This window comes from Babylonia areolata, chromosome 23, assembly GCF_041734735.1.
Source record: "Babylonia areolata isolate BAREFJ2019XMU chromosome 23, ASM4173473v1, whole genome shotgun sequence".
In the NCBI taxonomy this organism is placed as follows: domain Eukaryota; kingdom Metazoa; phylum Mollusca; class Gastropoda; order Neogastropoda; family Buccinidae; genus Babylonia; species Babylonia areolata.
The window spans coordinates 31,177,955-31,202,815 of record NC_134898.1 but is presented as its reverse complement, the minus strand read 5'-3'; the positions used below and the strand labels follow the sequence as shown (position 1 = coordinate 31,202,815).

The 24,861-nt window shown below is 44.4% G+C and overlaps 1 protein-coding gene across 2 annotated transcripts in view; it reads left to right on the top strand.

The window, feature by feature from the left end:
- Positions 1 to 20,672, top strand: part of LOC143298105 (G1/S-specific cyclin-D2-like) — a 21,276-nt gene extending 604 nt beyond the window's left edge. Inside the window, exons 2-6 of one of the 2 annotated variants that reach the window (XR_013057350.1) lie at positions 1,983 to 2,198; positions 10,168 to 10,327; positions 15,320 to 15,444; positions 16,094 to 20,460; positions 20,499 to 20,672. Coding sequence is in view for 1 of the 2 variants with exons in the window: in XM_076610796.1 (XP_076466911.1) it covers positions 1,983 to 2,198; positions 10,168 to 10,327; positions 15,320 to 15,444; positions 16,094 to 16,357 (765 nt within the window). In the remaining variant the exon portion in view is untranslated. Of the gene's footprint in view, positions 1 to 1,982; positions 2,199 to 10,167; positions 10,328 to 15,319; positions 15,445 to 16,093 lie in introns of both variants that reach the window. The other variant, XM_076610796.1, reaches the window with a different exon arrangement.
- Positions 20,673 to 24,861: the final 4,189 nt, after the last annotated feature.

Below are 24,861 nucleotides of genomic sequence, written 5' to 3'. Positions count from 1 at the left end.
TTAAAAAAATTAAACCACAAAAAATCGTCTCCTTGTCACATACCACATACTTTCGTTTTTGTTTTTTTTCTCACATCAACCTCCGTCTCTTTCCTCTCAAACACGCATCAACACTTAGAGAAATGGCTCGAGGAAGGAATTTCATCATAAAATCGGACGTAAAAGGTGCATGTCCATTTTTTAAGAATTTTTCCGGAGTAAAAGTCGGGGCCGGGGCCGGGGCACTGATGGTCTGCCACATTTTCAGTCAGTCAGCATAGCGCGCGGCTTTTCTTCTGGGGCGGATCTGTTTGATAGGTTATTTAGTGTGGGCAGCTAGGCGCAGACATAGCGGCGTGGTTTGGTGCCTGATAGAGCTCTTGTAGGGTCCGTTTTGGTGAAGTTATCACACTTTGCGCAGACCCAACATCCTTGGGCACTTTGCCAGAGCTGCGGCCTTGGTTTCGCAGCTTTTTTTTGTTTGTTTGTTTTTTGTTTTGGTTTATCATAATTCTCACCCTCGGTGGAATGCTACACATATTGATCATAAATCAATACTTGATCCGGCACACGGTCGATATACTGGATCAAGAACGTTTCTAAGATTCTGTTGCAAGTTTATGGCGACGTTTTTATGACACGGTAGAATTTATACGAATATTTTCCCCTGGTTCTAGTCAGTGGCGCAAATATTGTGGAGGAGGAAAAATAAAATAAAATAAAAGCGGACTGACTGCAAAGTGAGAGGCTGGGGCTGGCTTATTGCTCAGTTAGCCAGTGAAAAAGAGCGGATGTTTTATGCATACGTTCACAGTGGATTGAGAACGCTAACACATTACACATGACGGCAGTTGGGGGAAAGAGGGAGGGGGGGAGAGAGAGAGAGAGGAAGGAGAAGAGATGGCGCCAACTTTTTTTTTTTTCCTCCTACATAGATGCACTGGGGCTGCAAGTCATCCGGCATTTTAAGGTCTTTGTTCGGACGAGGAAAGAAAAAAAAAAAGGGGGAACGAAAAAAAAAAAAAGTATAATGCGTGAAACAGTCTGACGTGCAATGCCATGTCTAGATGCAGTTGGCTGTAAGCGCGTTTCACGGTGTGTGATTCTGGTTCCAGAAAATTCGTCCTGCACGCTTTGTAGAAAGCTCTCTGAACAAATACTGCACCAGTCAGGATAAAGTTTACTCTGTGTCGTTTGTGACGTCCGCGTTTCGGGTTTTCGTATTTGTTCGTGTTCTTGTACAATTCTGTTTTGTCGTTACTTGCTTCTTCGTATACATTAAAGAGTATACATGTGGTCTTGCTTGAGCTGAATACACACGCATGCACACACACACCTCACACACTCTCTCTCTTTGTCTGTCTGTCTCTGTCTGTCTGTCTGTCTGTTTCTCTCTGTTTCTGCACTTGCGTTGTGTGGTCTGTAACAAAAAAAACAACAACAACAAATAAAAAATAAAAATACGGTCAACTGTACTTGGTACCGTTGAGATATATCTATTTTACACCATTGCAACAAGCGATTTAGCCTATACATAGCTACATATTAAAGCGATCTTCCAGTTCAGCCTCACCTTCCCTCTCTGTCGTCTATCCTCTCTCTCTCTCTCTCTCTCTCTCTCTCTCTCTCTCTCTCTCTCTCTCTCTCTCTCTCTCTCTCTTTCTTTCCCCGTCAAATTCTCTGTTGCCTCGCCTGAATACTGCATCACTTTTACAGAACATAACTCGGCATTGTTAAGGCACTATCAGTAAGATGTGTGACAAGTTCTTCTTTTTTCTGTTCTTATAAAATTCTCTGTTGCGGTTTTTTTTGTTTTGTTTTTTTTCTTTCCGCTGGCTTTATTTCATTTCCTTGTTTGATTTTACGAATATGATTCAGCCCTGAAATGCCACTATTAGACTGGGCTATTGATTAAGAATATGATTTGATTTTTACCAAAGTGACTTAACACCATTTTTTTCTGTTCTCTCTCTCTCCCACCCCACCCCTCTCTCCCCAAACAGGTGTGCACGGAACAGAAGACGGAGGAGGAGGTGTTTCCCCTGGCCATGAATTACTTGGACCGTTTTCTGTGTGTGCAAAATATCCACCGGACTCGCTTGCAGTGCTTGGGGGCGGCCTGCATGTTTCTGGCCTCCAAGTTGAAGGAGAACTATCACATCTCGGCGGAGCAGCTCGTCATGTACACAGACAATTCAATCACCTTGCAGGAGCTCAGGGTACACGGAATTTTGTTTGTTTTTCCGACTTTTTTTTGCTGTAGTTGTTGTTGTTGTTGTTGAAACATTGTTTTGTTATTGTCGTTTGTTTGTTCTTGTGGGTTTGTTGGGTGTGTGGGAGGGGTGGTGGTGGGTGTTATGGGTGTTCTTTGTGAAGTGGTGTGTGTGTGTGTGTATGCGCATGTGTTTTGTTTTAAATGTGCATGACTGGGGTTAGAGTGTGTGCTATGGGTGTTGTTTATGATGTGAGGTTGTGTGTGTGCGCGTGTGTGTGTGTGTGTGTGTGTGTTCAGTTTTTAGTGTGTGTGGTGAGTGGATGTGCATAGTTTCGTTTTGTTTGGGTATTGATCTGATTTTGATGAGCGCTTTTTGGAGAGAGAGAGTGTGTGTGTGTGTGTGTGTACTTCCTGTCTCCTGCTCTCTCTCTCTCTCTCTCTCTCTCTCTCTCTCTCTCTCTCTGTCCGTCTGTCTTTGTGTCTGTCTGTCTGTCTTTCTTTCTCATAAATTGACCCTCCACGCGGTTTCTACAAGTACTTAGATCTGCTCATGACATCGCGTCCAGGGGGAAAAAATCACCTCATGTTACAAATCTGTAGTGGGACAATACTTACTGTCTTTATAGATTACAGAGATCAGTCGAAAATATCAAACACACACACACACACACACACACACACACACACACACACATCTAATATCGCTGATAGTGAAAAGACGCTAAACTAAAGAACACACACACACATACTGAAATAAGCTAGAGGCGACATAATATGAGAAGACAGCACTATCAGGGCAAACGTACCACCATTCTTCAAAAAAAGAAAAAAGAGACGGGAAAAAAAAAAAATGTATGGCCGTATACCAGTTGCTAGGCGACCAGAAGGTGGTCAGAGCGGAATGCAGCAGCCTACGAAGGCACGGACACGGACGCCTGAAATCGGCCACTCTCTCTCTCTCTCTCTCTCTCTCTCTCTCTCTCTCTCTCTCTCTCTCTCTCACACACACACACACACACACACACACACACACAGAGTCACGGAAGACACGCTTTTTCCACCACCGCTATAATATTTCTTCTTTATTGTCCTTTAATATTATTTTTGTTTGTAGTACGTTGTATCAGAGAGAGGAGGGTTTTTGGGGGGAGGGGGGCGAAAGAAGAAGACAGAAGAAGAAACAAATAAAGATACGAACACACACACAAAAAGCGAGCTTTTGCTTTCATCTTTTCATATGATCACAAAGAACAGGATTGGCCCCTCTCTGTATGGCTTGTACGTGCTCTATATCGCTTGCTTCTCTGTGAGTGTGAGCGAATCAAGCGAGCCTTCAGCACAGAATTCAACGACACACACACACACATACCTCCGCCCCCGCTTCGGCGGTACATGAGCGCTACCGCGGATCCAGTCTGCTATCGCCTGTGTGGTCGGGACCACAGGTGTTGGGAGAGCAAAAGAGAATTCCTTGTGAAACCTGTGCGCTGTGTGATAGGTCCGACGGGAATGTTTGTAGTATTTGGTCAGGAACTTGTATTACTATATATATATCGCTGGTGCCTCTTTCTTGACTGCGTGTTGGCATTTAAACCATGTTCGCTGATCGTGTTCAGTTGAGATTTTTTTTGTCGTAAAAGAAGAGATTTATGCGGTCAGTGTGAGTGTGTGTCTGTGAGTGTGTATGTGTGTCTGTCTGTGTGTATATGTGTGCACATAATATACATATCTTTTTTTTTTAAATCGGTTCTAAATAGGAAATAAGATATCCTTCCTCTGTCTCTCCCCCCCCCTCTCTCTCTCTCTGTCCCTCGCTCGCTCGCTCTCCCTGCATCCCGCTCTCTCCCTCTCTCTCTCCCTCTCTCACCCTCCCTCCCTCTCTCTCTCCCTCCCCCTCCTGTCTCTCTATGTCTCTATAGGCATTGTATGATGTGGGCAATTTGTGGGGCCAATTATCGTGCCGAAGATGATGACTAACCCACATGAGCGGGCCATGGACGTGCACATGAACATATATATATATATATGTGTGTGTGTGTGTATGTAGTGTGGACATGGTTGGGATGGGGTGCGGGGGAAACACATTCCTCAGCGGTCAGGACCATGCTGTACATACATGTAAGCTCAGCTTGCACTGCACTGAATGTGCCCCCTCCCCCCCCCCCCCTTCCCGCCCCAATCCCCCCTTTAAAAAAAAAACCAACAACAACAAAAAAACAAAAACGCTGAGTTGTCGCAAATGTGATGTTACGGATGCATAGTTTGTATCCTTGTACGTGCGTTCGTGTTTGTAGTACGTGTGTGTGTGTGTGTGTGTGTGTTCAAATATAATAATTGTACTTGCCATCCACCTCATCAATTCATCCTTCTATCCGTACATGCATACATAAAACATGGCATCAGCCATCTCAATCCTCTGTACTTGTCTTTTTTTTTTTCTTTTCTTCTCTTTCTTCGTATCATGTGTATGTGATGACGACAACGATGATGGTGATGAGATCCTAAAGAATAGCATCTCTCATTCTCTCACTCTTTTTTACGTGTGTATGTATTATGCGCTCTCGTCTTTCACTCTGTATGTTTGTACTATGTATGTATGTCTATGCATGTATGCATGCGCTCTTATCTCTACTATTATGCATCCTTTTTTTTACAGTAGTCTAGATGATAAACCGGTGATGATGGTGAATGACGAACAGTCATTTTTTCAGAAACCAGTTACTACTCAGAAGGCGAACTTGGGCGTCGTCACTCGGTACATGAAGAACGTAGGACATTGTGGCTATCGGGGTGAAACTGAAAGAGGGGGGGGGGGGGGGGGGGGGATAATAAAGGGACTTTTCAGATTTATAAAACATTGGAGTTAATGTTTAACGACCTATTCGGTAAACGTAACATGTTGTTTCGGGCTGAGTTCGATGAAAGTTGCGTTGTTTTGGGATGGGACGGGTCGGTGGTTCGTCCTGACTGGCTGTTAGGGTGGGTGGGAGTGGAGGGTCTGTCTGTTGGTTTTTTGTTGTTGTTGCTGTTGTTGTTGTTGTTTATGTTTTTGTTGGGGCTTTTTGTTTGTTTTTGGTTTGGTTTTTTTTTTTTTTTTTTTTTTTTATAAACGTACAGTATGTATAGTCTATACATATGTACCGGTACGGGGGAGTTTAGGGTCTTCAGTATAGGCTTCTCACCCTCTCCTCAACACACCCTCCTTCCGCCCCCCCTCCTCCCCCACAGCTTATCCCCCCTTCATACAAAGTTGACAGGAGCTTAACTACGACCACAGGGTCCTGGGTCCTTACTGGCCTGGCTGGACTGTGTGTTAGTTGGACCTGTAGCAGCGGGGACATGTGGAAGTAAGGGGGCTGATAATGAAGCGAGGCCACCATCGTGTGCGGATGGAGACACGTAACCAGCTTTCCACCCCCACCCAACACCAATAGTACAAGTCGGGGCTTACAAATACACCACAGCTAGTAAGAGAGAGAGAGAGAGAGGTACAAGGACGTCTGGTTCGTTTTTGCTGAGGTAGCTACGCTTTTATTAGGCAAAGGGGTGGGTGGACTTGGCCTACTTGTTTCTGTGGGAAGTGTAACTAGAGAACTGTCGTTGCTTAACCGAACTAAGAAGGGTGGTTTGATGGGGAGGGCGTGGGGTTGGATCACAGGGGAATTTCTTACTTGCCTCGATCATGGAGAGAGATGGCGAAAGTATGTAGGTGGGTGGATGGACAGAAAGTAAGATTGGAGGGATGGAGGGAGAGAGAGAGTGGAGAGGCTGTGTTTATGTGTTTGGGTGTGTAGTAAACTTCACGTTGACTAGTTTTGAGTTCAGAAGTAAAAAAAAAAACCAACAAAAATCCAAAAAACAAACAAACAAACAAACAACAACAACAACAACAAAAAACAACCGGAGGTGTCTTTTTTGATAAGTTGAGACAGAAAACTGATTGACGAAATGCGTCTGATTTGAGTTGAAAGGACATCTTGATCTGACCATTTCTCTATTGTCTTTGTATACCATCTCCCTCCCTCAACCAATGAAATATCCCCGTCTCTCAGTATGTCCTTGTCCCTGGCCTTGAAGAAAAAAAACACCACCATACAACGTCGCACCACCTCACAACAAAAAAGGCCCGAGGCCCATCATCCAGTTATAAAAAATGTGGTTGGTCCGGAACACCACCAGCGTGTGAACGAACAATGACTGGTCCAGAAAAAGAAACAGGGACGGATCGAGGAGGAAAGGGGAGAGCAACAGCAACAACAAGGGAGAGAAGTACAGAGGGCAATGTCAGGGCACTACGGGTGCTGTTTTGTCTTGTCCTTTAGTCTTTGTGTCCACTTTTCTTTTCCGCTGTGAGGACATCCCAGATCCACCCCTTCCTCCCTCTCCTTTCCTCCCTCCTCACCTCCCCTTTCCCCCCATTCCTGGAGACTGTGGTCATCCCTCTGTCCGCCTCCCAACACCTTGGCCGACCACCTGAGTGAAATTTGAGGGATGGGGTGGAGAGTAGGGGAACAGTAGTCAGCGAGGTGTGTGTGTGATGAAATCGTTCTTATCTAGTCTTCTTCCCACACCCGAAGACGACCACCAACAGAACTGAAGAGGATCGCGAAATAGAAATGAGAGAGAGGGGCTGTGTGTGTGGTAAGAGATGAATCTTATGTGTAACGATTTCGTTATTGTCATGTCCCCGAATCAAACCCATAACACATGTAATCATTTCCAAAAGAAATGCATTCAATTAAGTAAATTATCCCTTTAATTTTCTTTTTCCGCACACAACGAGATTCGTCCTTGGTAGATAGACAAATGGATAGATAGATCGGTACTTGTCGCCTTGCGATGTCTTTGCCTCAAAGGACCACCAAAGTAACAGACTTAACCCCTCGGTTAATTTGGGACCGGTTTCTTCTCGCCTTGTGCTTCAGGCTTTCCCCTCCCCTTCAGTCATCGAGTTAGTGGGGCTTGGGGGGTAGCCAGGGCATGTTTGGTTAAAACTCGGTTTTTGGTTTTGTTTTCTTTTTCTTGGGTTTTTTTGTTTGTTTCTTCTACACAAACTGGATTGCAAGCTTCGCTCAACACGCCTGTAATTTTCTCGCTGAGCGGTAATGGGGTTAATCTGCTATACTTGTTTGCTGAGCTGGCTTTCTCGTTCGCTGAGTGCTGGATCACTGTGTGTGTGTGTGTGTGTGTGTGTGTGTGTTCATTCTTGAAGTGAAATTAAAAGCAAGACGCCTTCGTTTGTCCAAGAGCAACGTGTTACATGATCATTGTTGTTTTCAAATATCAGCAAAATAAGTGCATCCACACGCACAAAAAAAAAAAAAAAAAATCCGGTGAAATCCAGCGGTTTGTGCGGCAGGAGATATGTCCGCGTTGAAAAGAAATTCATTCTTATTTATTTTCAGACTTCACTTTCTCTACATTTATCTGGATAACAGAGAAGAATGTTTGGAGCGAATGTTCACATATAAAGAGTTCAATACGTAAGAATGGCGCGTTATTATTATTATTTTTTTTTTCATGTGTAATAACACCGAGTGGAATTAGTGCGTGACCCACACAGAATCTGACACACACAGCGCCACTCGGTAAAAACACGATGGGATTTATGGGCGAAATCTCACCTTCATGTCAAAGGCGATCTGTCAGGTAATCGGCTTTGCGGTTTTAGGGACCGTGTTTACAATTTTTGCAAAAAGCCTATGATACAGTAAGTAAAGTCAGTGCAAAACAAGCACAAAAAAGCGCTTGGGCACATTTAGCTTCACTATAAGTAAAGCTGGAAACAGTCAACTTCTTGATAGTTATTGGTGCATGACTTTGTATCGCCGGGGTTTTTCAGTATAGTATGTGCGTTTAGAGTGAACGAAAGAGATTGGGGGTGGTGGGTGGAAGGGGACGAGGTCGAGGGACAGTGAGGTAATGCCTCGAGTAGAAAGCTGTTGACTTACCTAGGTCAGGTCTGTTTGACTGTGTCTGGGTTTGCCGCTAACAGGTAGACAGAGTGTAGGTAATATAAGACCTGTTGTACAGCATGTGCGTGTACCTGAGGGAAAAGGGGAGGGTAGGTATTGGTTTAAACCCTGCCGCCAGAGGCTTATTATTTATTGATATTTATTGCCTGCAGTGGTGTTAGGAGTAGGGTTGCCGGCAGTGTTGCTGTCTTGTGTTGAAGAAACAGGGTGACTTTGGGTAGAGTTTCTTTTGACTTATTGATGGTCTGATTGCGAACGAAAACGTCGGGTACGCCCGAGTCAGTCTCTCACTCGCTGTGTTTGAGGGAAGGGAAGTTCCCAGCGCTTTGCAAGCCACTCCCCCATTTCTCGAGACCTCACCACTATTTCGACAAGGAATGTCTCCACTTCTCTACCCCTACCTTACACCTACTAACAGTCCTCTCCCCCGGAAACAATCATGTACCCGGTATAAGCCACTCGAGGTCAATCAAATACCCCTAAGGTTCTCCACACACACACACACACACACACACACACACACGGTTCCAACGGACATAAAAGTACCCGGGCAGACCGGAAGACGAGGGGGGACGGTTAGGTGAAGGGGGTGATGGGGGTGTGCGAACTGCCGCCAGAGGACCTTACATGAGGGTTCGCCTGGTAGTACTGAGGGAGCAACAGAGCACGAGGGATATACCAGCAGCCATCAAAGACAGATTCCAGGGATGCGCTACAGCCTCTTGACTCCTCTCCCGAGCCCCTCCCGGCTTCTCAAGCCAGCCGTTAGAACGTCGTAACGGAGGCGGCGGCGCCTTTATGGGAACTCTCTTGACCACGGGTTGGGGGGGGGTGGGGGGTGGCGACCCTTAGTACTTGCCCGAGCTTCGGAAGGGGGGCGGTGGTGGCGAGACTAAGAGACTCCCAGGGGAGGAGACTGTGGACATCAAAGCGGAGACGATTTCCCTCCCGTCAGAGGAGACAAGCTTCGCCTCTTGACAAAGAGTGAGACAAAGGGATGAAAAAGGGTTACGTCTTCAATAACCATGTTGAACACGGACCGTCCCCGAGTCGTACGGGTTCGCCGCAGTTAAATATGATAGAATAAAAACGACGAAGCTTAGTGTAAGTCTCGGACTTGCTTCATCAGGGATTTAAGTTAGGTGAGGACGTGGATGGAGATGAGGGGTGTACGGTGGGATTGGAGGGTGGGGGGGTCGATGAAGGTTGTTCAGAAAGACGGGCGCTCCCTGTTGGAGAGGGTATTATAAGTGCTGAGTGGGGTGTGCAGTGGGAGGAAGATAGGGTGACTGAGGAAGATAGGGCGACTGCCGCCTTGTTCTCAAAATGTGTGTGGGGGAAAAAAAAGATAAACTAAAAGGGAGCGGAAGGTCCCAAATAGCCGACGTTTATTTAATTAAAAATATGTTGTTTCTTTCCGTGTCAAGTGTTTCTTTATTTTGTAGCATTCCACTCACTACCCCTTTCTGTCTTTGTCATTCTGTGTGTGTGTGAGAGAGCGATAAGAGTGTATGGGGTTTTTTTGTTTTTGTTTTTTTTGTTTGTTTGTTTTTCTGTTCATAGTTGACTTGCCTGTTGCATACGATATCACACCTCCCCGGTGTTACAAAGGCATGATGTTATAACGTGCGCGCGCGCGCACTCACTCACACACACACACACACACACACACACACACACACACACACACACACTTGACACGCACACACTGAGGTATGATGTAAGACACAAATATGCCGTCACACACATGCATTCATACCATAACACGCCAATCCCCCACCCCACACACACTTTGACAAACTCTCCTCGCAAGCTCTAACTCATTACCACACCCACTGTACACCCCCATACGTGTCTTGGAAAAAGAAGAGAGAGGAAAAAAAAGAAGGGGAAAAAAAGCGTAAATCATCACAGAACGTCTTGACCAACCAAAGGTGCTTCCAGAAAGTGAAAGTAAACACGTGTTGTGCGTGCGTGTTGTGTGTGTGTGTGGTGCAGGACATGGAGTCGACAGTTCTGCAGGTGCTTAAGTGGGACCTGTCGGCCATCACGCCCAACGACTTCGTGGCGCACATCGTGCACAGGCTGGCCCTGCACCCAGCATCCCTGCCAAACGTCCAGAAGCACGCCCAGACCTTCATCGCCCTCTGTGCCGCAGGTGAGAGAAAGAGACAGAGAGAGAAGACCATTCATTCATTCATGTGGTGGTTGGTGAATGATGCTGTTGTCTGCCGTGACGATGATGATGATGAACTCATGATGATGATGATGATCTGTGCCACAGGTGAGAGAAAGACGAGTCATTCAGGTGGTGATGTTTGCCGTGATGATGATGATGATGGTCTCATGATGATAGTGATGGTCTCATGATGATGATGATGCCGCAGTTTGTTTCAAGGATGTGTGAGAGCGTGCGGACAGATTCAAATACGTTACACCACATCACGATAAGAGAGAGAGGGAGGGGTGGAGGGAGAAAAATAAGAACAGCATCTTCTTTTTTTTTTCTTTTTTTTTTTTTGTCGCTGTTGATCATACAACATTTGAAATAGTAATTTTTGACAAACGATATGATACCCGCGACTTTTTCGCGGCTCCAAATTATTGATCAACATGATAGCGTTTTACGCAGCGTCAGCCGCTAAGCGCCTGTCCGTCAGTCTAATCAGTCAGTCAGTCAGTCAGGAAGTTGACAGAAGTGGGAAGGAACAAAGGACATGATGGCTACCGGAAATGCGTTGTCCACGGAGTTTCCACTCAACGCTCTCTGTGCCAGCTTGCTGACTGGCAAATGAGAGGCGGAACGAGCATCAGCGAAAATGGACTGTACTGCTGGCTGGTATATATATATATATATATATATATATATATATATATATATATATTGATATATGATATTGCCTTGTAGCCACAAGCTAGTAAAGGGCTGGCGGTCATCACTTTGGTATGCATGCATAATTCATGGGGGTGGGGGGAGTGGACCATGCACACAGCAGGAAGTGCTACTAAACGTGCAGAGAGCGTGTTTGGGGTGGAGTTGGTTTGAAGTCTTGAGTGAGCATGCTCGTGCGCATGCACTTGGCGAAACTTACTATACCAGTACGTAGAACATTCGTTTTAGCTCTCCCTCTCTCTCTCTCTCTCTCTCTCTATGGACAAGCCAGCCTGTTTTCGAAATTCATTTCTCAAGTACAAAAAGAAAAAAAGAAGCAGAAAAAGAACAAAATAACAATATAAATGATATTAAGAGAGAGAGAGAGAGAGAAACCCAGCTCCTCCAGCTAGCATGAAAAAAGACTACGTTTCACTCGAAAGTCGCTTAAAATAAATCCTTGTCACAAAACTGTACAATGCCTCTCCCAACATGCTTTTAATTTCAAACAATGCTTATTTTTTTACACATTCGTCAGCTCTTAAGATCCGAAAAGAAAACTGAGTAGAGATAGCAGTCTGAAACTGCTGAGTTGGTTGGCGTTAATTAAAGCGTCGTTCACAGTGTCACGGTTTTTGATGATTCATCAAAAACACCCGACAACAGGAAAACGTCAGAGTTTTGGAAGCTGAGGATTGGCGGAAGAATTTTTTTTATTTTATTTTTTTATCTTCTTTGATTTATTTTCTTCAGACTCAGCATCATGCTGCTTGTTATCACCGTGTGCGCGGAGAGTTGATGCGTGTGTCTTGGCGCGTGCGATTCGTCTTCCTCCCCCCCTCCCAGTTGACAGAAAACATTACATTCAGAAGTTGGCTCGCAAAGTGCGGACCTGAGAGGAAAACGCGGAGAGAGAGAGGGAGGAATGAGGGGGGGTGGGGGTGGAGAGAGCTGGGACGGTGGGGTAGGGTGTGGGAATGTAAGGGAGTAAGCAAGAGCCGACAAAAACAAAAAGCGTGTCTGGATTAAGCGGAGATGAGAGGTTTGAGGGAGGTGGGGGAAGGAGGAGGATGGTATGGACAGACAGCCCGCACCGTGCATGCATGGTGTCATCATCATCAGTGTGGCTCGGGGGTCACTTCTGGCGTGGGAAAGTACAGCGGTATTCTCTCTCCACCACCCCCTCTACCCCCCTCCCTCCCCGCCCCCCAGCCCCGTTTCCCCTCCCCAGTCTGTCTGTCTGTCTGAGGCAGCCTGTCTGCCTGCCTGCAAGGGACTGTTGAACTGCACTTCCTCCACACACACACACACACGTGAGAAGGAACAGCAAGGGGGGCTGTACTATATATACTGGACCAAGATATTGATTGTCTGGACAGGTTGCACTGTTCTGCTTGGTTGCCTCCGTGTTGGGGTTAACGCGCGTTACGCGTGCATTCGTATCGTTACCTGTGTTCAAATGCACATGCGCGACATCGAGCTCGTATGTGTGCATGCTCACACCCACACACACACACACACGCGCGCGCGCGCGCGAACGTCACTGTAACGAAAACATAAAGCGAAATACGTGCAGAGCGATTCATCATGGGGGCCCCGGTCAAGAACAGACTGTGCGCTGCAATCATGTCTGCACTGTCTAGGTCGTTGGGACCCCGTCTAAGATATTGCGCAAAAAAAACCTATCCACCCCCATACTGCTTTCCCACCACCCACACCTACCGTGCTCGCTGCTAACGCACGCGTTCTTCTAAAAAACCAACACGCCACGCCCTCTCCCTACCCTCACCCCCCACGCCCCCCCCCCCCCCCTGCCCCCCTTCTCCCACCCAATCCTCCACCAAGAATTCCCATCCGGTTTTTTCCCCCCGAGTAATGTTCACCGCCAAGCATTTTCAGTTCTTGAGAGCTGACTTGATTTGACCAGAATTGTTTTTGTCGGTTATAAAAGTTAAACCAGGAACTGTGCAGTTGTCCGCACACTTTGCCAAAACATCCCCACAACGCCATCTCTCTCTCTCTCTCACTCACAAACACAACACAACACAACACACACACACACACATCCCCTCCCTTTTCACATCCCTCAACACCCCCCACCGTCACTCCGTCCGGACCCAAACAAAAGTCCACGTCACCGACGACGAACTGCCATTTCCGCCTGACCCAGATAACAGACCCAGAGAGAGAGAGAGAGAGAGAGAGGCCTACAAGGCACACACAGTCACTGTTGCCCATGTACCGTTAGCAGGCAGCCAGAGAAGTAGGCTACCGTAAGTGACGGTTGTTTGCTGACTTGATGGGGAAGGTACTGTGTGGTCTGGCCAGTGTTTGCAGGCTGGTGGTGGTGGCTTTCAGTTCTGTTGACATCTAGCTTTAACGTCGATAGCCGTGGTGGGATAGTGGTTCACAAGGTGGGATGGAGAGGATTGGAGGAGGGGGGGGGGGCAGAAAGATTTCAGTCTTGGTTTGTATTGAGAGATAGGGAAGGGATGGGTGGTGGGTGGGTTGGCAACCTGAGTCGAGAGGAGGAGATGGTCGTATCTGACATGACAACAACTACTACGAACACATTGAGACGGGGCTGAGGGGAATGTCATGGTTTTGTTTTGGACACGGGCAAATGTGTCTGCCTTGCTGATGTTTGTACGGTGTTGACGGTGACATAGTTCGTTTATCAGTTAGTTTGAAAGACGGGTGAGATATTTCATTTGTTGTGTCTGTGTTTATATAATATTATACTGTCAGTTCTCGTGTCGACCCTTTCGGCCTTTCAGTTACATTTTTTTCTAAAAAGAAGATGGAGAAAGGGGGGCGTCTTTTTGTTTGAGACATACCGACCCGTTTCTATTCAGTTTGTAGGCGACACATTCTGGCATTGGTGTGTGTTGGAGGGGGGAGGGGGTTGGGGGAGGGGGTCAGTCTTTTCAGTCATTTCCCTGCTAATGAAAAAAAAAAAAGTCACAACGGATTTACACCCTCGCAACACCTCCCACTCCACCCTACCTCCCCCCCACTGTCAACACACACACACACACACACACACATACCCAACGTCACCTTTTGCACAAAAAACGTGACCGCGGGGTTGTTTTGGCTGGAGAGGAAAGTAAACCGTGATTCTCATGGGGGATGATATTGCATCAGTTATTTTCTTATTCTTTTTTTATTTTTATTTTTTTTGTAAGAAGTTTTTATGAACATCAACAGCTCGATGAAGAAAAAAAAAGTGAGCTCGGGGCTGTTTTCTCAAGCCCGGTTTGGGCGGGTTGACTGGTTGGCAAAGTTCACCATTCACCGCACGACCAACGTCGGAATGTGTGACATTTCTCCGCTGGGGAATGTTATCGCTAACGAAACGTCGCCCTCAGCGAAACGGCGGCAACCGAGTCAAAAAACTATCGCATGGGCTTTTTGGTAATAATGTGACGAACACAACTACCACAACTGCTAACTGAGCTTCCAAAACCACCAGTCTTCAGTCATTATTTTCTTTGAGCGGTATTCGTTTTGCATTTCAGTACAACAAACTCGTTGACCTATCTCCATCCCCCTCTCCTATGCCCGAACACAAAGCCCCCTCCATCCAGACAACGATACGAGAAAATAATAAAGTAAGTCTCCAAAGAGAATGATCCATTACCCGGCGTGGGTCGACACGCAGGGAATCATAAACACGTCACTTTGTGGGGTCACTGACGGTGAGAGGTGGCCTCTTTTCGTTCCTTCTTCTTAGCTGTGTCGTCGTGTGTGCCGCCATTAATTTTGTCACAACTCAAGCGGTCGTCTGCTTCTTGCCAGTAAGTCGCCACGAGTTGCTTCCCTTTACGGAGCAAAATTCGCTACATTATTTATCGACTTGGAAGCCGACGTGGAGAATGTTAGTTTTATTGTTACTCTTCTCTCTCTCTCTCTCTCTCTCTCTCTCTCTCTCTCTCGTAAGTCAGTGCCCGATGTGTACAGAAGAGTGCATTTCTCCAGTTTTTTTTAATAATCTTCCTACATAACTAGTTAGATTGTTTATTCATAGTATTATTTGAACTTAGTCTGGCAACAATTATTTTCCAACTGTTTATTTCTAGGTTGGGTCAGTGGGTGTTTTCAATGGGTATGTTTAAAGACTGTCAATTACGTACTTGTAAATTCATAGCATGTGCGTGAATGGGTGTATTTACACACATGTCAGTTCACACTGTGTGTTGTTTTAGTTAATGGACACGTGTATTTTTACAAGACTGTGTTCATTCATGGAATGCGTTCATGGTTGTGTGTTTACAGACTGTAAGTTCATGCTGTACCCACCCTCCATGATCGCTGCCGGCTGCATCGGTGTCGCCGTCAGGGGTCTGGGTATCTACCCGTCCGTCACGGAGGACCTGCACAAGATCACCCGCACTGAGCTGGTCAGTTGTGGGGGAGGAAGAGATACGATAGAATACCATACAATACAGTAAAATACAATACAACACAATTCAGTACAATACGACACATCTTCAATGATATCATTGGAAATTTGTTACGTGTACATCGAAAGGCTCATCTCTCAAAAAACACAGGCCACAACCGAGTCTGTCCACCCACACACACACACGTATGTAACAAAGGTTGTACAAATATATCAAAGTGTAAAAACACGTTATGCTGAATAAAATAAAATGAATAACTAACTGAGTAACTGAATGAATAAAACATGAAAGTTTGAGCTTTGTGGTTTTGTTATTTAATTAGAGAAAAATAATTTTATGAAATTACTTTTTTGTGTCTCTGCCACTGAAGTCAGACTGAGTGATTGTCAGAAATTTGGGGGGAATAAGGAGTGAGGTGTGTGTGCGGGGGGTGGGGGGTGGGGAGTATGTGTGGTATGACGGGAGGTGGGTGGACACAGACTGAATTCCGTGATGGTGGGAGGGGAGGGGGGGATGGTTGGTGTTTGTTTCATATGTGGCTGATAACTTGAAGGGGAGAACCCTCAACCCATATTACCTTTCGTTTTTATTTCTGTGTTACGTGATGACCATCACTTGACCGATGTGTGTGTGTGTGTGTACCCAGGAATGTCTGCGGGCGTGCCAGGAGTCCATCGAGCAGATCATCACGCACAACCTCAAGCTGCTGCTGAACCAGAACGAGGCGGGCACCCCGGGTATGGGGGTGGAGGCCCCGGCCAAGCCCTCCCACCCGGTGATGGAACAGTCCACCACGCCCACGGACGTCCGCGACATCAACCTCATGGCCGTCGACAACGAGAACGTCTTTCTCAACAACAACAACAACAGCAACAACGACATCGACAACAGCAAAGCCCTTCACCACTGACCACCAAAACAGAGCACCCACCCACCCACCCACTCCACCCCCTTCACTCACCACTGACCAACTCGGTCAGTCACCGTCAACAACTACTGACTGCTCGTGATGAACAAACCATCCCCCCCCCCTCCCACTGACCAGCAACTCTGCTTCATCAATCAATCAGTCACCATCAACAGCAACACTGACTGTCTGTCACGATGAACAAAGAATTAGAAGAAGAAGGAAGGAGACCGGAGATTTAAAAAAAAATATATATATATTGAGGGTATCCTCATCATCAACAGCAAAGACTGAATGCATTACTGGATGAGTGGACGTTTGAGTATGCTGGTCTTTGTGTGTGTGCGTGCGTGTGCGTAATCTCGTGGTTGGGCTTGTTGAGTTCGGCGACAACATTCGAACAATGATAGAAAAAAAAAAAAAAAAGATCTTGTCACTTTTTTAAAGCTAAAATAGCTAGCTAGATAAAAATAGATAAGAAAATAAGATCTACTTAATCATCCACTTCTTCACCATCCACTAAAAGAAGAGCCTTTATGCCACATGCTGCAGCTAAAAAAAAAAAACAGACAGCGAAGAACAGGACTGATTGATAATCACACCCGCTCGTTTGTTTCAGCGAAAGTTGAGAGCGAAATTTTTTTTTTTTTTTTTTTTTTTAGATAAACCTGATTAATATATGAATATTATTATAATGTGTGGTAGAGGATGACAGTGTGGCTAGAAATGTGTAGAGAGAAAGGGGAAGAGAGAGAGAGAGTAGCAGTGTTCATGGTTTGTGCAGCTGTCAGTGAGTGGTTGTGGTTGCTGGTGATGGGTGGTGTTCATTTGTTTTGACATAAGTCAGCATCCCCGTGGTTTATGAGGGCTGTTTGTATTGACCCGTCACTATGTTCAGCACTGACTCTCTCTTTGACTGTAGCGGTGACTGCACGATTCTGGGCACGTCTTGACCGTCAAACGACTTGTTTGATGATTGGTTGATTCCATTTTGGGTGCTGATTTATCATCAGGAAAAAAGAAAAAAAAATCATGGGGATGGGAATATTGTGTTACAAAAAAAAGAACCAAACAGGTTCCTTGTTTTGAATAATGAAAAAAACAATCTTTATATTTTTATAAAGAAAACAAAATTTAAGAAAAAAAAAACATCTGTAGGGTCTGATACGTTGGTTCGTCAGGTGTGATTTAAAGCATCATCATTGGCATTTCATGAATGTAGGTGATTTTAAGCATGCAGAACCGTGAGAACCGCTCCAATAATTTTTTGGAGTTAAGAGTGTGAGTTTTCATCCTTTTCTTTTTAATCATTTGTTTTAATTGTTTGTTTTTTTATAACCTTACTGACATAATTTTTGTTTGAATGCCCCCATTGTGAGTGTATCGGCCGACAGAGTCAAGTTCTATATTATATATTCATAGGAGTGAGCTTGTGTGTATGTATACATGTGCTTGTACATACGTGTATGTCTGGACATGATGCATTTTGCTTGTGTGGTTGGTTTGATTTGAATGTGCGCGTGTGTGTGTATGTGTGAGTGTATGTGTGTCGCTGCAACAAGTGAAACTTCTCCTTATTGCCGAACTACACATGTGGCGGGCATTCATCCAAGAGTTTTATTGAAAAGTTTTGTTTTTATAAAATAAGAAAAAAAATGTGTGCGAATGGAAACCGGAATGAATGCAAAAAAAAAAAAAACAAAAAAAAAAAAAAAAAACGCGAGTGTCTTGTTTTTCAACACTGTAGAGACATTACACTCTCTACACGGTGAATGTGTTCTGACTATTGGTAATGAAGCTCTTACCAAGAGACACTGACGAAGTCAAGGAGACTTGCTGTCACAAACGGTATCCCTTCCTCTTCCTTCCCCCTGCCCCCTTCCCTTCCCCCAACCTCCCAATCCACCCCCCACCCACACAGTGAAAAAAAGAAAGAAAGAAAGAAAAAGAAAAAAAAGAAAAAAAAAAGCAAAGCAGCACTGGTTTTCTGCCAGGTTTGCTGATAGCACGCTGTGGAGGGGGGGTGGGGGGGAGAGGGGAAGGGAATATCTGAATCGCCCAAGTAGGTCTGCTACGTACACGAGGATGAAAGAGGCAAGTTGGGAATCGAACACACAAGTCCCAGTCTTGCTTTCCTAAGTGTTTTGGGAGTCTCCAAAAGGCTGGGCGGTGTGGGGGCCAGAAGGTGTGACTGAAGCCGCGCAAAGAGAGTCCATCCATCATCGAACGTGTTCCAGAAAGGATCCCGCAGCAGGATCCATTGCAAGGAGAGAGAGAGAGAGAGCGAGAGAGAAAAGGATGATGTGAAAGACTTTGTGACGTTGCCACCTCTCCTACCCACCTCCCCTTCTCCCTTCCTCCCCCCACCGAAGGGAGTTTATTAACCTGTGCAAACCCGTGTATAGAGACTTGACCTTCTTGCGGACGTTTTGTGTGTTTGAGCGAGACGAGAAGAAGAAGAAGCGCTCCTCAAAGCTACATTACTACAAAATGTGATAATGGGACCAGTCGGTTGTAACAGATTACATGTCATGACTTTTTTTTTTTTTTTTTTTTTTTTTTTTAAATAATGAAAGTAAATACTAAAAGACTGTGATTGCGGTCTTTCTGTTGAAAGACCTCCTTTTTTTACGAAACAAATGTGTTCAGAGACAGGGGGACCAAGCTTGATTTTTTTTTCTCCTTCATCTATATTATATTTAAAACTTGGGAGTAATCTATGGGCAAAGTACACATTTTCTTGAGATGATATACACTAACGAATGATTTTATTGCAGCTGATTTCTTGAATCACTTTGAGCTGAAGGAGAAGAAGAAGAAGAAGACATGGAAGGGAGTCTCCATTGAATGATGTTTAGTTATTTTCAGGTGTTTTGGTTTTTTTTTTTTTTTTTTTTCCAGTTTGGTTTTTATGCGAATCTTTGATTAAGGATCATTTTTAGATGTGTTCCCGTATTGGCGTTTATTGGAAAGCTTATGGAGAGATGCAATGACTGTGCACAGGTTTACATCATTCATTGGCCCGTTTGTTTTTTGTTTGTTTTTTCTTGTTCAAACGTTTCATTGTTATGCAAAAAAAAAAAAAAAAAAAGACAAAAAAAGAGTACATCACCATTACAAGTGACTTAGTAGACATATTGTTTTGTGTGTGTGTGTGTGTGTGTCTTGAGTCGAATTCAGCGTTTTTCTTTGTTTATTTTTGTTCTTTTTGTTTCTCCCTTTCTTCCCCGTTCATACAGTAAACAACTCTGAAGTCTTCATTTGTTCGCTATTGTCGATAATGATAAGGATGATAATCATTATGTGAGCTACTTGTCCTGCCAGCCGTGTTTGGTTTGAAGTTATGTAGTTTCATATATATATATCATTTATTTATTTATTATTACAATACGTCTTATATATTATACAACAACCGACAAGAGTTGTCATGAAATCAACTTTAACTGCATTTGAAAAGCTTTGCCAGATAAAGTATTTACTTCTTTTTTTTTTTGTTTTGTTTCATGTCTTTCTTCTTCTTCTTCTTACTATTATTATTATTATAAATCTTTGTTTATTCACTTATTTCTGTAATTTAGTTTCATCCATCCGTCTAGAAGATACGCTGTGCAGTTCCAGAGACCTCCATCTTTCCACGTGTGTCCAAAGCTCGCTGCTACCTTAGGCCCCTGTGTGATGCTTCTTCCGCCCCCTCATTTCTCGTGTTCCGCTTGTAATTTATCGGCTGTTATTTATATCAGGTAGACTCTTCAGGTGTTTTCTTGGTTGTTTTTTTTGGGCATCGTTGCTAACTGTGTTCCTTCCTGCTGTTGATACTCTTATGTTTTTTTGTTGTTTTTTTACTACGGTTCTTTGTAGGTAAGGTTCTATGCGCCACGGTCATACACACATACTCTGTGTTAACAAGGTTCTATGCGCCATGGCCATAGACATTCTGTGTTGACAAGGTTCTATGCACCATGGCTATAGACACTCTGTTTTGACAAAGTTCTATGCACCATGGCCATAGACTGCTCTGTGTTGACAAGGTTTTATGCGCCATGGCCATAGACACTCTGTGTTGACAAGGTCCTATGCACCATGGCCATAGACACTGTGTGGACAAGGTTCTATGTACCGTGGCAATAGACACTGTGTGGACAAGGGTCTATGCGCCATGGCCATAGATACTCTGTGTTGACAAGGTTCTGTGCGCCATGGCTATAGACACTCTGCTCTGTGTAGACAAGGCTCTATGCGCCGTGGCCATAATGTAGTGTGTTTTGTGCACAATGTGTTCAGTGGCCTGATACTTTTTTTTTTTCAGTTGTTTTTTATTTTTTATCCACCGCCTTAGCTTTCAAGTGTGACGTAGTGTGTTTCAGCATTGATACCTTTTTTTTTTTTTTCTTCTTTTTTTTTTCCGACACAAAATATTTACAGTTCTCTGCTGTGGACAGCGGAGTGAGAGATAATTTGGATGCCTTCGTGATGACTGAACAGATTGATTCAGTTGCCATCCAGCCCATAATTATACTTTTCCGCCACAGTTTTAGGAGCTAGTTTACGCGAACGTAGATTTCAGTTCTGACCCACACAGTTGACCATAGTTTTGACGATAGTCATCGAAGCTACTAAAATGTTACCTAGTGAAAAGAGGTTGTCTGGAAGATATGTGGAAGATTGTATAGAATGTATGGAAAAAGGTTCCTCCCTCCTCCCTCCCCCTCCCTCTCTCTCTCTCTCTCTCTCTCTCTCTCTCGTTTTCCAAACATGTGCCCGTCATCTGTTTATAGTAGTCTCATGAACTCATCAAAAAGGAACGTAATTTATTGTAGAATCATGTGGAATAACGGTTCAAAGGAAAGGAATTTCAGTCGTACAATAACGTACATAATTAACACGCGCGCGCGTGCGCTAAATCCGATCATATTCGCATGCACATGCGCGCACGTGTGTTCCAGGATAGAGAACACTGTGTCTACACTGGACAGTGAATGAAGATTTTCGACTCATGAATATCATTTGAAACAAATTTCACAGAATCAGTGACTTGTCATCGGAATGATCCCTCCCCTAACCAGTCCCCCTCCCCTTATACTCCCCAATTGTACATAGATCTGTTGTTTGATTTGTTTCCCCTTTCGCTAGATGTCATGCCGGACTCGGTGAATGTTGGAATGAATATGAGGTGAACTGTATTTGAATGAAGTATGCTGAAAAAAAAAAATCAATGTATTGAATGCTAGAAAATTTGAATAGATGGCGAGATATATGTGTGCTCTTGTAAGAGTGAGTAATTCAGTGGTTTGGCCGGCAAAGCGAATGAATTAATTTGTGGTGTTTGTGTGTTCTCGAGACATCGGTCACGAGAAAAGAAAGATATCCAGACAGAAAAATGCAAATGCCTACAAATGCAAAACAAAAAACAAACTAAAAAAGAAAAAAAAAGGAAAAAAAAAAAGTTCCTTTATTATCAGTGGCTTCTGACTTGGAAGGGAAACATGTCGATATACTCAGACTGATGCCTGCAGACAACAAACAGTCTCGGCATGGTACGAGAAACGGCATTGTTTCCGGTCTGAAGGTGAAGCATGCGCAGCAATGTAGCATGCCGCCATTCTGCATCCGGTCGGATTTTGTTTGTTTGTTTGTTTCTCCGGCTCACACGGGCTTTTTTTGGCTATATTTGGCCGGTATGGCATGGTGGCTTGTGTGTGTGTGTGTGTTTGTCTTACCGGTTCCAAGCTGGTGTTCAATGTATATTGAAAAAAAAAAAACTTGTTCGTTTTTTTGGATGTGGATGGTGAAATGGCCTTGACACCATCCAACCCCCCCCCCCCCTCCCCTCCCATCCCCACGCCTTTTTTTCTTTCTTTCTTTTTTTTTTTTTTTTTTTTTTTTTTTAACTGAGCTACAGTGCCTCTTTAGTTCAGTCGGTTAGTAAGGTCACTTTGCTTACGCCAGCTTCAGACTTCCCTCCCAGCTACCCTCCTCTCCCGTCCACTCCCCCCCCCCCCCCCCCCCCCCCCCCCCCCCCCGCCCCGGCCCCCCAACCCCTCCCTCCCGCCCTTCCCTTCCCTTCACTTTCACTATTCTCGTTTCTGGTCTCCTTCCTCCTGTTATCCACACACACACATACGACCCTCTCCTTCCTCCACACCCCCATCCCCCACACACATACCCTCCTCCCCTTTTCCCCGAGCTCTCTTGTCCAGAGTTATAGGCAATGGTCACTGCAGGGACTCCTTGGAACGGTTTCCATGCGGAGACTTAATCCCTCCCCTTCAGTGTATTCGAGTTTTTAATTCGAAATGTACTCGTACCTCAAACGGACGAAAGCAAGTGTCTCAAGTAAGAAAAAAAAAATGTGCAAAAGAGAGTCTTTCAGAGGAAAGTCCATATGTGCTGTGATACTGATCATGGGTAGTGGAGTTGTATACAGGACGGGTGAATCGATCAATATGAAGAGAAACGTAGTCATCAGTTTCGTGCGTGTATTCCTTGTAGGATTCGTATGCAAGTTTTTGTGTTTCGCCAAGTTAGGCCGACTTCATGGATTGGTCAGGTTTTGTTTCCGAAACACTGAGTCGGCCTCACGGATTGGTCAGGTTTTGTTTCCGAAACGCTGATTGGCTTACGGAGATGTAGAGGGGGGCAATGAACGTTTTCCAGTGATGGGTTTGTGCGTCGTGACTATAATTAGCGCGAGCGGTCAGGTTAAAACCACTTAAAACCACTCGTAAGATTCACTAACAAAAATATTACATTTTTTTCCTCGTGTTAGAAAAATACACACGTAAACTATTGCCATTTGTTACAGAAATGCCTGTCAGGTTGTTACAAGTTGTTTCAGAAATAGATCATTTTAATCTACCGGTTATTGTTGTGACTTTTTTTTAATTCCAAAACAGATTTATGCTGTTGACAGAAATTGGCTGCATGGTAAGAACAGATGATTGACCTTTTATTTTACCCTCCCAGTTCATTTTTGTTATGATTTTCAAAGATTTAGACTGTTGAAACTGAAAATAAAAGAAGATCCATCGTTGTTGTGTTTTATATTTGACCATCATGATGCTGTTGAAATGGATGTAAATCATGTTAAGCTGTTTCTCGTCTTAAAACAACAACAAGGCTGGGTGCGTTTATGAATTGCCATTGATGTTTGTGTTCACGAACACACGGAAGTGTCAGTGTGAATGTATTTTCGGAACAGGCTGACTTTGCATGAAAGACAGAGCTGAGCTGATTTTTGATACAGACTTATTTTCGAATTTATTCCAGTTATATACCATGGGTTTCCGTGTGACGGATGTTGTTCCTGTGTGGAATAAATGTGTCTTCAGCCACACTTTGCACATTGGTTCCGTCTGTTCAGAATTAAGGTTGGTTGAGACAACAACAACAACAACAACAGCAACAAAGCGATCGTACTTCTGTCTCTGGTTTCGTGTATGGTGATTGACCGTCTAATGTAAATAGATTTCAGGTCTATGAAATTAAAGAGGAAAAACAAAATGAACATAATAAAGAATGAAAAAAAAGCTGGGTTTTTTTTGAGTGTGATTGAATTGGGAGATTGTACTGTGTGGTTCGTTCTCTCTCTGTCTCTCTCTCTCTCTCTCTGTCTGTCTGTCTCTCTCTCTCTCTCTCTCTCTCTCTCTCTCTCTCTCTGTCTGTCTTTCTCAGTCACTTTCTCTGTCTGTTTCACACACACACACACACACACACACAAACACACACAATCTAGCACTTGCATGAAAATAGATTTATCCTTTAGCCAAATATAGGGATTCTCTCTCTCTCTCTCTCTCTCTCTCTCTCTCTCTCTCACTCGGTGGCACGCACACAAACATACACCCACGTCAATATTTTGGCTTGCACACAACAGCCAAATGCACGGAGGGGGGTCGGGAAGAGGGGGGAGGGTGTCATATTGCATTTCATGATGAATATCGAATATAACTGTTAACATATCGTGGCGTTCCACACGACACAAAGGCAACTTGAATGTAAAAAAAGGAAAAAAAAAGTGGAATGAAAAGAGCTGCACACACAAAAAGACAGCTACACACACACACACACACACACACACACACACACACACATACACGCACATAAACACACACAGCACACACACACACACACACACACACACACACACACACACACACACACACACTTATACACACAAATTATAAGGAAAAAATAAAGATAAATAAAAGCTGACTTTGATCAAATATGCACTTGCTCAAAATTGAAAAAAAGAGATTATTAATAACAAAATCTTCTTTGAAAGACTTCGCGGGAGACAGAATCTGATGCGGACATAATCCCAGCTCCCTCCAAGCACCAGTCACCCATAAACGTCACCCATAGAAACGATGACATACATGTAGGTAGGTATCAACCCTGAACATCTTGCATATTGATGACCTACTGGTATATACAGGATCGTTGGTATAAAAACTCTTACAGGTCTGACTATGACGTTAGCTGATCAAGGATTTTGAACAAGTTGTATC